General features: G+C 48.3%; 2 protein-coding genes across 3 annotated transcripts in view; one reads left to right on the forward strand and one right to left on the reverse strand.

Moving 5' to 3' along the window:
• Nucleotides 1–1080: 1080 nt before the first annotated feature.
• Nucleotides 1081–13693, reverse strand: TRAF6 (TNF receptor associated factor 6). 2 transcript variants are annotated; one of them, XM_076069523.1, is made up of 7 exons: nt 13626–13693; nt 9838–10161; nt 7943–8093; nt 7424–7582; nt 6724–6795; nt 6101–6178; nt 1081–3431 (listed from the first exon to the last, which is right to left on the reverse strand). In XM_076069523.1, the coding sequence occupies exons 2-7, from the start codon at nt 10116–10118 to the stop codon at nt 2388–2390; spliced, it is 1785 nt and encodes a 594-aa protein (XP_075925638.1). In that variant the 5' UTR covers nt 10119–10161; nt 13626–13693; the 3' UTR covers nt 1081–2387. The 2 variants fall into 2 exon arrangements, with proteins under 2 accessions (XP_075925638.1, XP_032816114.1); XM_032960223.2 differs by lacking the exon at nt 13626–13693 and adding an exon at nt 12506–13464.
• A 101-nt stretch (nt 13694–13794) lies between these two features.
• TTC17 (tetratricopeptide repeat domain 17) overlaps nt 13795–16625 on the forward strand; it is a 52218-nt gene continuing 49387 nt past the window's right edge. Inside the window, exons 1-4 of the mRNA XM_032960222.2 lie at nt 13795–14070; nt 14516–14605; nt 15410–15579; nt 15747–15858. Coding sequence (XP_032816113.1) covers nt 13897–14070; nt 14516–14605; nt 15410–15579; nt 15747–15858 — 546 coding nt within the window. The 5' untranslated portion in view covers nt 13795–13896. The remainder of the gene's footprint in view (nt 14071–14515; nt 14606–15409; nt 15580–15746; nt 15859–16625) is intronic.

The following is a 16625-nucleotide window of genomic DNA, read 5'->3' on the forward strand; positions in this document are numbered from 1 at the left end:
TTTATTGTGTTATTTTATTATTTTATTCTCATTCCACGTGACCTTACCGAAAGAACCAAAGAAGACCACTGGCTATCAACAAAGATTCGTTCATGAAGCCATCCACATATAGAGAAAGACACAACTTCAATCGAGAATATGGGTATAAACTGAGCAATCATTGGAAGGGCCTTATCAACCAGTTGAAGTCATAACTGGCTGTGATGTTCCCATCCTACCACCTTCCGATGTTAGTTGTTATTTTCAGCTCTCTGATTTTACATGAAAAGGTAAAATTTCCCCACACTAACACAGCCACCTCGCTCGCCAAGCTCGACGTTGCTACTCTCCGATCTCCCATTAACATGCTAATCTCTCAGTCACATAGCCACCTCCACGCCCTCGTGGACGCCGCTCTCCGATATAACAATAACATGCTAATTTTGTCACATTAACATAGCCACCTCCACGCCCTCGTGGAGGCCGCTCTCCAATCTTCCATTAACATGCTAATCTCTCAGTCATTAAAATGCAAATCAATTTATAACATTTTTGACATGCGTTTTTCTGGATTTTGTTGTTGTTATTCTCTCTCACTGTTCAAATAAACCTACCATTAAAATTATAGACTGATCATTTCTTTGTTCGTGGGCAAACGTACAAAATCAGCAGGGGATCAAATACTTTTTTCCCTCATTGTACGTGACTTTACTGAAAGACCCAACGAATATGGTTTCGCCTCTATATATATATTTTTTAATATTCTCAATCTTACAGAACTTTAGCATTACACTCATTACCAATAAATTATAGATGCATAAGCACATACATAAATACCGCACTTCACTTCATAGTAATTACAATGGTAGATATCTGGTTGCAAGTTAAAATCCTGGTTGGGGGTTGACTCAGCTCATCATCCCTCCGGGGTTGTTGAAATGAGTAACAACTTTGTGGGATAGTCAATAGTGGTTGTCCTATGGATACACTTGCCCCCACCAGAGGAATGCAGATTTTCCACCACTGGAACTGCAGGGCTGGAAACATGAGATGAGCACCAATGCCTCAATGTATATTTGATCAGCAGGAATTTACTCTTGATTTTTGTAACAAGGCTTTATTTCAGATTCATGAAATATCGATGCAAAACTAGCACGAGGTTGCAGTGATATAGAAACCACACTCGCACGCTTCAGTGTGTCATCCAAACATTAATTTGCCACTGCGTTTGGCAGAGAATGTAATCTCGTTACGTGAAACGTGGGAGCACACGACAGGAACTCTTCACTCTTTAATATCCGCCGCCCCAGCGTAATGGAACACACAAGTCACACCAGAGACGAGAGCTACACTGCATCCTCACAATAAAACACATCACTTCCCGTCGCAGCTTGGGTGTAGCCTCTATATGATCTCGTGCCACGAACCAGGAGATAATGCGACACCATTCGCAATGCAGCCTGATTATATCAATACCTCACAGTTTATACAGTACATTCTTACAATTTAGTTACAAAAAGCAGGGAAGACATGCTTTTGATTATAAAGGCTGCTCTCACAGGCTGTAGGCACATGGGTATGTTAACAAACGAATATCTGGCACGAACAGAAAATGACAATAAAAAATAATGTCTTAGAGAGCCCGCATGTCATCTGCAAATGGAGGTGGAGACTGAGCGGCATAAGTCGTAATCCAGTTGACTCCAGCTAAAATCCCGAGTTGGACTTGTAAAGTACCTGAATGTGGTGACATCTGAAGACCCTGCTGAGGAACTGTGCATATTTATTTTGCAGTGACATTCATAGGCCGAGGAAAATCCTTGTGGGAAGTGTTTTCAGATATATAATTGATTTCTTTGGGTCAGATCACGTAAATAAAATGTGTGTCGTATCTGTTTGCAGATACTCGGATTTAGAATAGATATTTATATTTATTGGTGCATGGTGGTCTGTGGGGTTGACAGTGATTCACAAACCACAGGTTTGGAACCACTGCTTTGGTGGATACATTTAAAACTCGGGGTGACCAATTACAATAATATTTGGGTGGCATGGTAAGACTTGAGAACAGCAAGAAGTGCCTGGGTTCGATTCCCGACACGGGTGCCTTTCTGTATAGAATGTGTTTGTCTTCCCATTTTTTGCATGGGTTTCCTCTTGGTTCTCCGGCTTACTCTCACAGCAAAAAAACCCCGATGTAACTGGTGTTGGCCACATGCTGAAAAATGACCTGCAAATTGCTCAATTGGGATGACACATGAAAACATCGCACCCTCCTGTAAAAACTTGGCAAGACCCTCCTGAAAAAGTGTCTCGAGACTCAGTTTTCCTGGGTAAAAAAAAAACATAATTATAACAAAAAAATAATTACGACTGACATTCTGGTTGTGTTAAACTCTCCACTCTGCTCATCCCATGGAATGTGGAACATTCTCGGGCTGATTTGGGGGCCGTGGGGGGTCCTCGAGCAGTAGGCCTTGCTGCTGCAACCCTCCCGGACCCAGCGTCGTCACCACCTCACAGCGCACCACTAGGCAGTCATCGCGCAGGTAAGAGCGGTGGTGCAGGGTGTTGATATCCATGAAATTCATGTAGCCAAAACCCTTGGGGTTGCGGTGCACGGAGGGGCGCTGGAAGGCACTCAGCTGCGGATCGGCATCCATCATTTCTGTCACGTGCACGCTATCGCGCTCACACTGGTCCACCACCGAGATGCGGATGCGACCTTTGAAGGGCCATGGCAGGCGGTGGTCATAGTCGCCTTGCAGCAGGTGAACAAACAAGGCCAGATGAGGTTGGCGCCCGGCGAGCAGCACGCTGGGAGAAGCCGCGCCCGCCGGAACCTCGCGGCCGCTCAGCACCTGCAGGCGAAGGCACAGGCGGTAGCCGGGGACTCCCGTGTAGAATCCCGAGCTGTGCATGACAGCCGGAGCGTCTGGGTGCATTCCGTCGGAAGCAAAGCCGGAAGCGAGGCCCCCAGGGAGGAGTCGTGAGAACCTCTCCACGCGCCACGTGAAGATGCCCGCGCACAGGCGCGACTCGGACTCGGCCACGCGAGCCTCCAGTGAGCGCACGAGGCGCGTGGCCTCGGCAAGCAAGCCCTGCTGGTTGTCCGTCTTGGCGCTCAGCTCCCGGATCTGGTGCAGCTGCAGGACGACGCGCTCCTCTAACGTCCGCGTGATTTCGCGCAGCCGGTCCAGCTCCTGAGCGCAGTCGCATGCGGCGCGGTCGCGCGAACCCTGGCTCCGACTGGCGCCGGCAGTCTGGACGTCCCCGCCGCTCGTGCTGCTGAGCCAAGAGAGGCTGTTAGGCGGAGCAGAGGACCCGGCCGCCGAGGACGGTTGGGCACCCTGGCCAACCTGGATACGCAGGATCTTAAGGCCATTGGCCAGGAGACGCATGTGCACCTGCGTGTGCTCATGCATGTGAGCGGCCAGCAGCGACCGCACCATCTGCAAGAGAGCAACATGCCACACACACATGCGAGAGTTCACACGTATAATGAGACGACTTCCGAGACACGACTTATAGAGGGTTTCTTATTTATTTCTTAATACTTTAATGACAGGGTCACAGAGTAACATAAGCACTGACTGACTTATAGCTTAGCCATCCATACAGCGACATCGGGAACACATAACTATATAGCTGGCTAACTATATAGTGTTGACGGCGATGAAGACTGTATAATTGGCTGGCTATGCAGCGACGACGACGAAGATATGGTAGCGATGACGGCGATGACAGCCAGGATCCAAACCCCTACGACAGCCCCGAACCCCCGTTTGCCTTTCCCTTATATTCACCCAGTGTGGCCAAGCCCCACCCTTGGCCACGCTCCTCTTCCGTAACTCTCTCGCGGGTTCCAGGAGCTTCCAGTTCGATCCCGCACCCATACCCGTAGTTAGCACTCCTGGCCACCAGATGGCATACCCTACAATCAGGCAGCATGTTCTATTTCGTTTAAAAATGCAGTGACATCCTATGCGACTTAATTATTATTCTTATTAGAATACTTATCTACTCAGGAAAGCCTCGCTGAGTGTCAAGGTTCTTTTTCAGGAGGGTGCTGTTAAGTTTTCACATTAGTGGGCGATGCTGCTGCTGCGCGTAATTCCATTTGAGTAATTTGCAGGTAAACTTTCAGCATTGGGATCTTTTGTTAAAAAGTTACATTGTATGTGATATAGCTATGGGAGGAAACCAGTGAACCCAGATGAAACCCATGCAGAACAGGAGATAACATACAAATTTCACACACTATCACTTACAATGAGGAAAAAAAGTATTTGATCCCCTGCTGATTTTGTATGTTTGCCCACTGACAAAGAAATGATCAGTCTATAATTTTAATGGTAGGTTTATTTGAACAGTGAGAGACAGAATAACAATAAAATCGATAAAAACGCATGTCAAAATTTTTATAAATTGATTTGCATTTTAATGAGGGAAATAAGTATTTGACCCCCTCTCAATCAGAAAGATTTCTGGCTCCCAGGTGTCTTTTATACAGGTAACGAGCTGAGATTGGGAGCACTCTTAAAGGGAGTGCTCCTAATCTCAGGTGTCTGTATAAAAGACACCTGTCCACAGAAGCAATCAATCAATCAGATTCCAAACTCTCCACCATGGCCAAGACCAAAGAGCTCTCCAAGGATGTCAGGGACAAGATTGTAGACCTACACAAGGCTGGAATGGGCTACAAGACCATTGCCAAGCAGCTTGGTGAGAAGGTGACAACAGTTGGTGCGATTATTCGCAAATGGAAGAAACACAAAAGAACTGTCAATCTCCCTCGGCCTGGGGCTCCATGCAAGATCTCACCTCGTAGAGTTGCAATGATCATGCGAACGGTGAGGAATCAGCCCAGAATTACACGGGAGAATCTTGTCAATGATCTCAAGGCATCTGGGACCATAGTCACCAAGAAAACAATTGGTAACACACTACGCCATGAAGGACTGAAATCCTGCAGCGCCCGCAATGTTCCCCTGCTCAAAAAAGCACATATACATGCCCGTCTGAATTTTGCCAATGAACATCTGAATAATTCAGAGGACAACTGGGTGAAAGTGTTGTGGTCAGATGAGACCAAAATGGAGCTCTTTGGCATCAACTCAACTCGCCGTGTTTGGAGGAGGAGGAGGAATGCTGCCTATGACCCCAAGTAAACCATCCCCACCGTCAAACATGGAGGTGGAAACATTATGCTTTGGGGGTGTTTTTCTGCTAAGGGGATAGGACAACTTCACCGCATCAAAGGGACGATGGACGGGGCCATGTACCGTCAAATCTTGGGTGAGAACCTCCTTCCCTTAGCCAGGGCATTGAAAATGGGTCGTGGATGGGTATTCCAGCATGACAATGACCCAAAACACACGGCCAAGGCAACAAAGGAGTGGTTCAAGAAGAAGCACATTAAGGTCCTGGAGTGGCCTAGCCAGTCTCCAGACCTTAATCCCATAGAAAATCTGTGGAGGGAGCTGAAGGTTCGAGTTGCCAAATGTCAGCCTCAAAACCTTGACTTGGAGAAGATCTGCAAAGAGGAGTGGGACAAAATCCCTCCTGAGATGTGTGCAAACCTGGTGGCCAACTACAAGAAACGTCTGACCTCTGTGATTGCCAACAAGGGTTTTGCCATCAAGTACTAAGTCATGTTTTGCAAAGGGGTCAAATACTTATTTCCCTCATTAAAATGCAAATCAATTTATAATATTTTTGACATGCGTTTTTCTGGATTTTTTTGTTGTTATTCTGTCTCTCACTGTTCAAATAAAGCTATCATTAAAATTATAGACTGATCATTTCTTTGTCAGTGGGCAAATGTACAAAATCAGCAGGGGATCAAATACTTTTTTCCCTCACTGTACCACCACTCACACACACACATGCACACACTCTGCAAAACTGGGAAAGAACATACAAATTCCACATATAAAGGCAATCGAGTCGCTAATCCCTTCTTGCTGTGAGGCACAAGTGTTACCACTACACCCCCCTGCCACCACTTAATGCACTATTTATCTCTGCAGCTATGTACCGAAGAGTTACCTGATTTATGCCTGGAATTTTTGAGAAAAGACATGACTCGGCACAGGATATGAAGCCCCAAAATTGTTACCTGAGCCTCACAGCCGAGCGGGCTGAAGGTGCAGGGCACCTGGGCTTGCTGACAGTCGACCTCCAGATGCGGCCCCAGCTGTTGTAAAGACAAACATAGCCATTGATCACAGAATGTTACATCGCCAAAAACTCATGTCAGGGAATCATCACCCATAATCAATCTACTGCTGGATTAAGGCCTCCTCAAGCCACTGCTGCTTCTCATGATCCTGCTTTTTTATATTTTTGCACATTTTTATTGACGCTGACATGTTTGCTGCAATAGTTGCGTAAGAGTTTATTGCTATGCCCATTACACCTTCAGGACGCAAAGTCTTCAGAATGTAGCTACCACGTGCGCTTACAATAATTAATGTACTTAATTTATACTGCGTCATTCATGCAATGCGCATTGTAAAACGCTGTCCAAGTCGTAATGTGCAGTTTTCGCACAGAGGTGCAGGAATTTACATGCAAGTGTGAAGGCAGCCAGAACCAGCAATACCTGGAGAAAATCCACGTGTGCGGGGGGGGGTAACGCTTAATCCTCACCCAGGTGGAACAGAGAAAAATGTATCTACTGGCTCTACAACCATATTCTGGACAACCCAAGAGATGGCAGTGATGGAACAGATGACTCACCTGTTCCCGGATCAGCTCCTGTTGGCAGTGTTTGCAATTCACCACGACGAGTGGACACATCTGTTCATGGTTCTGCAGAAAAACAAAGCAAACAGAACCCACACAGCAATGTGTTAGTCACTGACAGAAGCAAATATTTTAGATTACTTAACTAGTTGCTAAATATTCATGCTCTTTTAATTATATACATTCTTACATTTATAGCCAAATATTATAATGGGAATATATATTATGCTTTTTGACCCAGCCCGAGAATGGGCCACATTCATTGGGTTGAGCAGGGTGGAGAGTTTAACACCACCAGGATCGCACTTGTCATTAGTTTACTATTATACTTTTTAACCTAGGGAAGCCTCACCGAGTCTTAAGACTGTTTTCAGGAGGGTCCTGCCAAGTATTTGGAGTAGGGAGCAATGTTGAAATGTTTAATCCCAATTGAGTCATTTGCAGGTAATTTTTCAGCAATGGTAATTTGGCCAGTTCCAGTTACACTGTGAGGTGTTTTTTTAGCTGTGGGAGGAAACCAGGGAACCCGAAGGAAGCCCATGCAGAACACACAGAGAACATACAAACTTCACACAGTAAGGCGCCCGAGTTGGAAATCGAACCCAAGTCCTTCTTGCTGTGAGGCACAAGTGTTACCACTCTACGACCCTACTGGCCAGAATATAATCGGAATATATTGCAGCCACAGTCCAACCTTTGAGTCTTTGTATGCCATCTTCTCACAGCAGTGGAGACAAGTGACAATGCGTCTCATGCACTCCTGCTCCTCATGCTTTGCCAGGTCCCGCCGGCACACAGGCATCTCACAGCGCACACATGGCACCTGCGCGTACTCACAACGCAACTGGTGTTCCTGCACACACGCATACACGAAGGGAATTATAAAACATTCAGTCAAAGTGTAAGTGATGTCTTGGTCAGATAAGCAGTGCATCAATGAGGTGGCTCGGTGGTAGAGTGAAATCACGTTCTGGTTGGGGGTTGACTCAACCCATCATACCGCATTTCAGGGTCAATAAAAAAGTACCAGTTTGTGGGAAAGTCGACAGTGGTTCTTTGGAAAGATTTGCCTCCACCATAATAACGTGGAATATCCATCACTGGCTTATGGCTGTAAACCGGAGAGGAAGACTGCCTAAATGTAAATTTGAGCTTGTGTTATGCCATGGGAATGAGTCGGGATGCGGTGTAGAAAATGGCTGGGGCTTCTCACCTGTAGGGCACGCAGCTCGCCGCGGTGACCACATGGCTTGTTGGGACATCGCACGGTGAGCGATAGGATCTCGCGCTTGGCAAAGTTATCGGGGAAGAGTTGTCCCTCATGGAGCACGGCGTTATCCACGGGGCACTTGGGACCGGCGTCCCTAAGTCGGTAACATGGAACGCATATTTTAACCTGAAGTTGTAAAAGTGTGAACACACACTCAAAAAATTGTCTACACAGTTTACATAATCATTACAGAAGCAGCCAGACAAAGAGGCATCGTGTACAGGGGGGGATGCAGGGATACCCCTGGCTCTGCTTGTTTTATCCCTGGGACTGCACTTTCACTTGCCATCCCAGGCAGTGGGGGAGGGGTCGGGGGGGATAATGCGCAATGCCAGGGTTAAGCCTGGTTGGTGGGGGGCTGCTTGGGAATCACAGGTGCTGTAGGGGCGGGGGGCTGGCTGCGAGATGGCCAGGAGATAGCAGCACAGCAATAGATTCTTGAATATATTTGTGCGGAGCTTTGGGCGTGAACCCCTCCTATGCGCCAGGTGTTTTATCCGGGCTCTCCAGTTTACTCCCACAAGAAGCCAAACTCTCATTAATGGAATTGGCCAAACCTAATAATGTAGCAGGACCCTACTGAAAAAGTCTTGAGACTCAGTGAGGCTTCCCAAGGTAAAACACATGGTTATGTCAAAGTGCATGCATAGTGTAAAAGCGCCGACTGCTGCCCAGCAGCGGCAACTGCGGTGGACAAACAGTACACACGCCGGTGAGCATATACACGGGTGTGTCGGCAGGGCGGAGGAACTGGGGCAAGGGTCATGGAAGACCCCATCTGGAAGCTCCTGGAACCTGCTAGTGGGTTCCAGAAGGAAGGCACGGCCAGTGCGGATCCAGGCCGCGCTGGGTAGCATAAAAGCAGCTGAGAGCGGGAGCTCGGGGCTGCCGGTTCTGGGAGTGGACTCATCTCGTCATCGCTGTCGTCTTCGCCGCCTTCACTAGATATTGCACGACCGGAGAGTTGTTGGCTTTCTCGGTCAGCGCCATCAGTGCCACACAGTCAGGATTGTGTTTAGGTTAGGCTAGACGACTAGGGAGAGTGCGAGGGCGAACCTGTGAAGGGTGAAGGTGTTAATAAAAAAGGTGCCTCCTGGAAACCCTTGTCTCCGAATCGCTGACATTACACATGTAACATGCGTTGGCAATATCATCTGCTGTTGCTGCTGTGTGTGCAGGTGTCATAAATTTCACTGACTTGTCACAATCTCGTATTTCATGAAGGCCTCCTCATTGTGTCGGTCAGAAATATTGTTTGACCATTCTTTAACCTGATCAGTATTCCCTGTTGGTGGAATTTCCGTAAAAAAATTGTAGATAGTCTGTGAAAATGTTGAAATATTTTGGTGGCAGGATGGTAGTGCAGTGGTAACACTTGTACCTCAAAGTAAGAATCGCCTCGGTTCAATTCCCAAATTGGGTGCTTTTCCGTGAAGAGGTTGTATATTTTCCTCTTATTCTGCATTAGTTTCCTCTGCGTTCTCTAGTTTCCTCCCATTACATACAAAAAAACACACTGAAACCAGTATTGGCCAAAACATCCCAAAGCTAAAAAATTACCTGCAAATGTCTCCATTGAGATTACACATCGGATCATCGCTACTTACTGCAATTTGTAAAGACGCTCCTGAAATAGACATGAGACTATGTGAGGCTTTCCTGCGTAAACAAGCGCAATAATAATGACATTTTACAGATAACGCTCCCCTCCGCTCCCATCATCTGTAAAACATCCTGGCTGAAACTGGCAGGGTCAGACAACTTCATGACACTGAAAGCAGTTCTATTGAAGCCATGTGTGTGGGAATTTCCAGTGTGTGTGGGAAGGCCCAGCGCACCTCATGGAGTGCAGGATGCATGCTCTGCAGAAGCGGTGTCCGCAGGGAGTCTGCACGGGCTCCCTCAGTGCCATCAGGCAGATGGGGCACTCGTACTTGCTCTCAAGGGGCGGCTCAAAGTCAGCCTCGTAGCCTTGAGCCTCGGTGGCCGAGTCATCGCCAGACACCGAATGGAAGGAGAGGCCGCTCTCTGAATAATCGGTTGTGTCTCCTGGCGTGCGCAACCCCCGTGCGCTGCAGCATGCCTCATTGTCCACTTCGCGACCACTGCCACAGCTCATTGTGCAACGCGGCCCCACGGCCCGGATGGGGCCTGCACAGAACCTAGTGGTACACGTGGGGGGAAGTAGTTACCATGGCGTGAGTACAAAAGATCACAGGAGTGGTGAAAGCAAGTTAGACTCCCATCGCTGACCCCATCACACAGACCCCAGTCTACCTTGGTATGCACACACACAACCGGCAGGAAATTTGCACACAGGCATGGCGCGCACACATATAGATATAAGTTATTTGCATCAGCCCAACTTTGCTGATAAATGTCGAATCTGGTCCATAGTTTGATGGTATTGAACCAATGCTGCTGAAAATATTCACTCTCCGAAAGGCTGTGTGGCCAATGGGAAGTGTATATGTTTTTGTGGAGAGATATGTGAAGGTGGATTTCGGACTAGCTTCAGGAGTGACATGTCCCGGTTTTCTTAACATAAACCTGTTACCTCCATGAAGTCTGAAACCTGGCCTGTATACAGTTTGTGATGTTATTTATATTGCTTAAAACAAATTTTTTACGTAAAGCTACAGCCCTGCAATTGCTCAAGCCAATTTCGGCGCGAGGGTGTTCACAAGAGGAACCTCTGGGGGGAGTATTTGGTTTACTCTTCCACAATGACCAGACGTGTTGGAGGAGGTGGGCATAACCCACTCTTCATCCCATCACACGCGACCTGCCGATCAATGAAGTTGCGGTGACCCCATTTACACTATACTCTTTTGTTCTATTGGGTAAAGTCACGTAGGTGAAAATAAAATAACAAAAAAATAACAAAAAATCACGACGTTTCGGCCACAACACAAGCGGCCTTCATCAGGTGAAGGGACGAGACTGTCTGGAGGACAGCGCTGGAGTGAGAAAAGCCACGCTTAGATCACGACCTTTAAGCTGTGTGAGAAGAAAACAAAGCACCTTGACAAAGGAATTAGCATATAATTTAGCATTGAAATGGCTCATTGAAATAGCTAAGTTAAAGTATACACATCCGCAGAGGCACCCCCTTGCCAAAGGAATTAGCATAGAATTTAACAAAGGAATTAGCATAGAATTTAGCATCTATGCTAATTCCTTTGTCAAGGGGTGCCTCTGCGGATGTGTATACTTTAACTTAGCTATTTCAATGAGCCATTTCAATGCTAAATTATATGCTAATTTCTTTGTCAAGGCGCTTTGTTTTCTTCTCACACAGCTTAAAGGTCGTAATCTAAGCGTGGCTTTTCTCACTCCAGCACTGTCCTCCAGACAGTCTCGTCCCTTCACCTGATGAAGGCCGCTTGTGTTGTGGCCGAAACGTCGTGATTTTTTGTTATTTTATTTTCACCTACGTGACTTTACCCAATAGAACCAAAGAGTATGGATCCTAGCAGTCACGAAAGCTTTAAATCTAGAACCCATTTACACTGTTGCTGGATGACCAGGGGCGGCGGAGTAAACTTTCCCGATTGTGTTCGCAGTCACGCCGGGAGATGGAATTACACCGGTACGACTGGAATGCAAGTCCAGTGTGTGCTGTTACATTACGGCAGCTACCTATAAACATACACAATGCGGCGAAAACACAGTCACGGCAAAATCTCACGAACCACCCGGCTTCGACGCTGTTCGGCCTGGCGCCCGCAGCAGCGGCCAGGCGAGCAGGGGGCACTGCCCTGTGCGGCCTCTGGGCCTCACATGAGCGACTCATCACATTTATATTAATACATCTCCAATGGTGTAACGCATTAATCTAAATATATCTTCCAATGCTGTTTGGTTCTTTCGGTAAAGTTACGTATAAAGAAAATAAATAATACGACGTTTCGATTGCAACACAAGCAGTCGTCATCAGGTAGAACTAAATTTGATAGACAAAACACAGACACACACAGAGAGAGACATACAACATACAGATACTCTGTGTTGTCTCTCTGCTTGTCTCCGTGCCTGTGTTTTGTCTCTCTCAAATTTAGTTCTACCTGATGACGACTGCTTGTGTTGCAATCGAAACGTCGTCTTCTATTATTTAATTTATTTTCTTTCTACGTGACTTTACCGAAGGAACCAAAGAGTAATTCCTGCAGTCACAAAAGCTTCAAATCAAATATCTTCCAATGGTTTAGCGCAATATATGCGGGCGAATGTGTATCTGGTCACGTTATTTGGAGCACACTGTAAACACGCAAGAGACACACGCCGCTCACAGCACGACACCCCGGCGTTCAGACCCCAGAGCTCGGATCTCGGCAGTGAACGAACCCCGGTTACCTAGGCCGAGGACTCGGAGCTCACCGGTGCGCGGACCCCATTGCAAAAAGACTGGCACTCGGACTCCAGAGCTCGAATCTCGGGTACCACTGTTTAGTAATCAGGGTGGTCAGACCCTGGTGCTCGGACTCAGGAATTTCATTCTCATACCTCGGACCCGGTTGCTCGAACCTCTGTACTCGGACCTCAGATCCCAGTTCTCGGCGCACTTTGAACCCCGACGCTCCCCCTGAAGTCGGCCCACCGAAATTCAACCTCGGCCCCCGGGTGCTGCCCCCGGTATCTCGCTTCCTTCATCCGGGGACTCAGCCCCCACGTCACGTGACCTCGGGGAAGCCCCGTGACGTCACGATTGGGTGTGCGGGGGGGGCGTTATCTCCACCCAGGCTCTATCCGCTGCTGAATGGCTGCGGCCATCCAACAGTGGAGAGCCCTGGCGTCCATCCATGCAACGGCGATACATGCATCTCTATCCCGCAGGCAAGCCGCTCTCACATCTGCGGCGGACGTCCCCAAGGGCGAGATTCCCTCTGAGGCTGCGACTCCCTCACGGTCTCGACCGTCTCCCCTCGCCATGCGTCCTGCCTAAGCCCCCTCGCTTTCCTTGCGCTGTGAACAAGAGCCATGCTCGAAAAAAATCGCCTGTTTTACATGTTCATATGTACGCGTACATATAAACGCACCCACAATGTTGTACACAACCAATAAAACATTCCGATTACGTGAGGGTTTTCACATTTGAATTGTCAGTAATGTGCAAAATGGGTTTCCATTTAATTTCAGAGGAAGTCTGGTTTGACGGGTCATTGCCCATACTTGTTTATATCTATTAATGAGGAAGGTGTTGAGTTACTGTCACCCTTCTGCGGAGTGAACGCGGAACTCCTCGCCCTTCAAGCGAAGCTCACATCACTGACCGATGGAGCGAGGAGGCTCTGCCGCCACATCACGAGACTTTGTAACCGGCAAATGTGCACACTGGGACACCATCGCTCCCTGCTGGCAGCACACGAAGTCGCAGCATTTTGTATCTGCCTTGTGATCGCAATATGGTCCAGGAGCTCAATGCCCTGTCTGGTGATAGCCGCGAGAGGGCTTCAAGACAGAACGTGAAGGAGAAAATACGACTGTGGTTTACAATACGGTCCATGGTTTGGGTTGCATGACCACGATCACACACTATGGCTTGTCTTTAATGTATCGGTGGGCTTACTATATGGGTCGTAGTTTCGGTTGCAAATGACAACATCCTGGTCTCTGGAGTTCTCACCCGGTGAACACAAAATCGACGGGAACACTTGAAAAACCACGCGTGGTGCGGCGGTAGGGTTGGCAACTCTTGAGACTTCAAAAAAAACGAATTTCCTTAAAATGTCAAATTAAAATCACTCGGAGGGTTGGCAACTCGATGCGGCGGGGACACTTTCAGCGCGGCGGGGGCCTCGAAAGACGCCGAGCGCGGGGCCGTGACGCGCGCTGATGACGTCACCGCCCAGGCGCGAGCCGTAGGAGCGAGCCGCAGGAGCGGCACAGGAGGCGCCATGGCGGGACGCGAGGAGGCCGAGCCGGGCGCCCCGAGCCGGAGTCCGATCTGCACCCAGGGGTTCATAGGCGCCGCGGCGCTGTGGGTCGCGGCGACGTTGTTCGCACTGCCCGGGCCAAGCGCGGCCACCACGCACTGGGTCGTGACGGAGGACGGACGCATTCAGCAGCAGGTGAGAGACAGAGGGGTACAGGTAAGGCCCACTTCCTGTTCCCTTTCTCAACGTACCCCTGTCCCCGCGTACCTCTGTTTACAAGGGTTCCTGCCTCCACGTACCCGAGTCTCCACGTTTCCCTGTTAACACGGGCCCCTATCTCCACCTGCTATCTGTTCTTGTCTCCATGTACATGTCTCCACGTACCCATGTCTTCACGTACTGCTGGTTTCACGTAACCATGTCTTCACGTATTCTCTCCGCATACCCGTCTCCGCGTACCCCCGTCTCCACCTACCTCTATCTTCACACACCCTGAGCTGTATCGGTGCTGCTCCTAAAGTACAGCAGAACCCCAATAATCCGTGTTGATTTGGGAGGTGAGTATTGTGCGTCCTATAATCCGCCGTTGTGATGTTTTGGTCTTGATCCGTGTCATATCTCTCGTATGCTGCATGAACAGGTGGATTCCCAGTTGAACTTGAAGCACCCCCATGATCTCGTGTTGTTCATGCGCCAGGAGGCGCGTCTGGAGGCCCTCAAGGAGCTCGAGGTGAGTGACCGCGTGTAACCTATGAGAATATGTAGCTTGTAAGAAACATATCGTCATAACCGCGCGGCTGTCAACTCGTGAGAGCGTTCTGGTTGGGGGGCGCACACGGCGGCAAGGATACCATCATCGTGCCACCATCTTCATTTAGTCTCGTTGTAAGCGTTTGCTGTTCTTTTCGATTATTCTGATCATCAAGGTGCACATGCTAGCTCTATCTAGCTTTAGTAATTATGCAGTAGTAATCTTACCATTTATATGGTGCTCAATGCTTCGGAAACCCAAAATGCCTTGCGTCACATACATCTCAACCACTCGAAGGGCAGCTGTCCTTGTGCAGCACAAGGCGACTCAGCACCGGCCTCCAAATGTGTATTAGATTGCCAGTAACAACATTTTTAAAAAATATTTTTTATTGCCAAATATACACGATTCCTCACAGTGTATACGAAATGTAGGTTACTGTGTTTATTATCGATATAATGCTGTGGTTGTCCCACCTGATGGCGGACGCTTGTGTTGCGCCCGAAACATCGTGATTTAATTAATTTTGTTTTATACCTACGTGGCTTTACCGAAAGAACCAAAGAGTATGGATATAATGCTTGTTAATCCAGAAAAACTGCAACGAGTCTCAATACTTTTGCAGGAGGGTCCTGCCAAGTTTTCACAGAAACGGACGATGTTCCATTCTGTGTCCCAATTGAGTAGTTTTTAGGTAATTTTACAAACTCCACACATTGGTGCCACTTTCTCGAATAGTCTATTAGGCTATACAGGGGATCTTTGTTTTGTGCGTGGGTGCAGCTGGTTCTTATGGAGCATAAAATTCACATCGAGGAGAATGAAGACAAGGACACGCGCCTGGAGGAGCGGCACTATGCCGAGGAGCCGGCCTGCACACACGCCCGCGTCCCCCTCGGTGACCTGGATCTCTATCATGGCACCTACATCGCCCTTGAGACCAAGAACATCCGGTGAGTACCTTGCGACAATCGTGGGATGGTGTCTTCCTAGCGGTGGCGCGTTAGCTGCTCGTTGCAGAAGTTGGTTTATGTCCAGCAGGGCACCCTGTTTGTACGTCATTATCGCTGCTGTTTTCGTTGTGTGGATGCTCTGCATGAACCACCTTTGTTGTGTGTAGGCCAGAAGATCACATAGATGTAAAGCACAAGCCAAGTGGTGACTTACTGAGTCCGGACTGCATGCGTATCCTGGAGCTCGCCTACAGCATACACGCGTTTCAGCACCTGCGGGTCAGTCTGCTCACACGCATGCATTCCCCTCTTGCACAGCTGTAGGGCACAACCAGGTTCACACATAAAATGCACACGCAAACACGCTTGCTGCATTTGTACAAATATGGCAACGGTGCAGAGAGTCAAGACCATGATGTGGAGCGGAGCCTTGCAGGAAGCCAGAAATGTGGACACTGACACAGCACAGCGTGAGACGGTGGGGAGTGTTTTCAACATGGATATGGAGGAGGATGCAGATAGCTACACTGATAAGAAGAAATCTTAAATGGTATCAACGAACGAAGGTGAGAGAAGACCGGATTGGACGCATTTCAGGAGGGGATGAATCGTTGAGTGAGGACGTTATAGAAGCACAGAAGGAAAATAATGGAGGAACAACAATTCGGATGCTGGAGGAGCTGAAGAGGAGAGCAGAGAACAGAAAGAGAAGATGGCAGCCGAGGACCTGCCATGAAGGCAGATCACCAAATAAGAAGCAAAGCGAAGCCCTGCAAGTGCTTGCTCACGGTCCTGCTGGCAGAAAGGCCTTCCCTCGAGGTGGTGGTACTGTATTTGGTCGATACTTTCCATGTTGACCAGACGTGTTTGAAAAGGTGAGCCTATCCACACTTTTATGCTGCCTCACCCATTCATACTGCTGGATGGATAGAGGTAGTCGGGAGATATGAGAAATTTGCACCATTGTTTTAACTGCCTCGCTGGAAGGTGGATTGCAACCATTGAAAAGATGTTCTAAATCGAACTAAACATTAAACTAATTTTCA

Source organism: Petromyzon marinus, chromosome 24 (assembly GCF_048934315.1).
Source record: "Petromyzon marinus isolate PM22_M1 ecotype Great Lakes invasive population chromosome 24, UKy_Petmar_22M1.pri1.0, whole genome shotgun sequence".
In the NCBI taxonomy this organism is placed as follows: domain Eukaryota; kingdom Metazoa; phylum Chordata; class Hyperoartia; order Petromyzontiformes; family Petromyzontidae; genus Petromyzon; species Petromyzon marinus.

Coding starts and splice junctions, on each gene's coding strand:
- TRAF6 (XM_076069523.1), bottom strand. CDS start 10,118: ATGAGCTGTGGCAGTGGTCGCGAAGTGGACAATGAGGCATGCTGCAGC. Junction 8,094..9,837: donor TGCATCCTGCACTCCATGAG/GTGCGCTGGGCC, acceptor TTACCGACTTAG/GGACGCCGGTCCCAAGTGCC. Junction 6,179..6,723: donor AGGAGCTGATCCGGGAACAG/GTGAGTCATCTG, acceptor TCTTTACAACAG/CTGGGGCCGCATCTGGAGGT.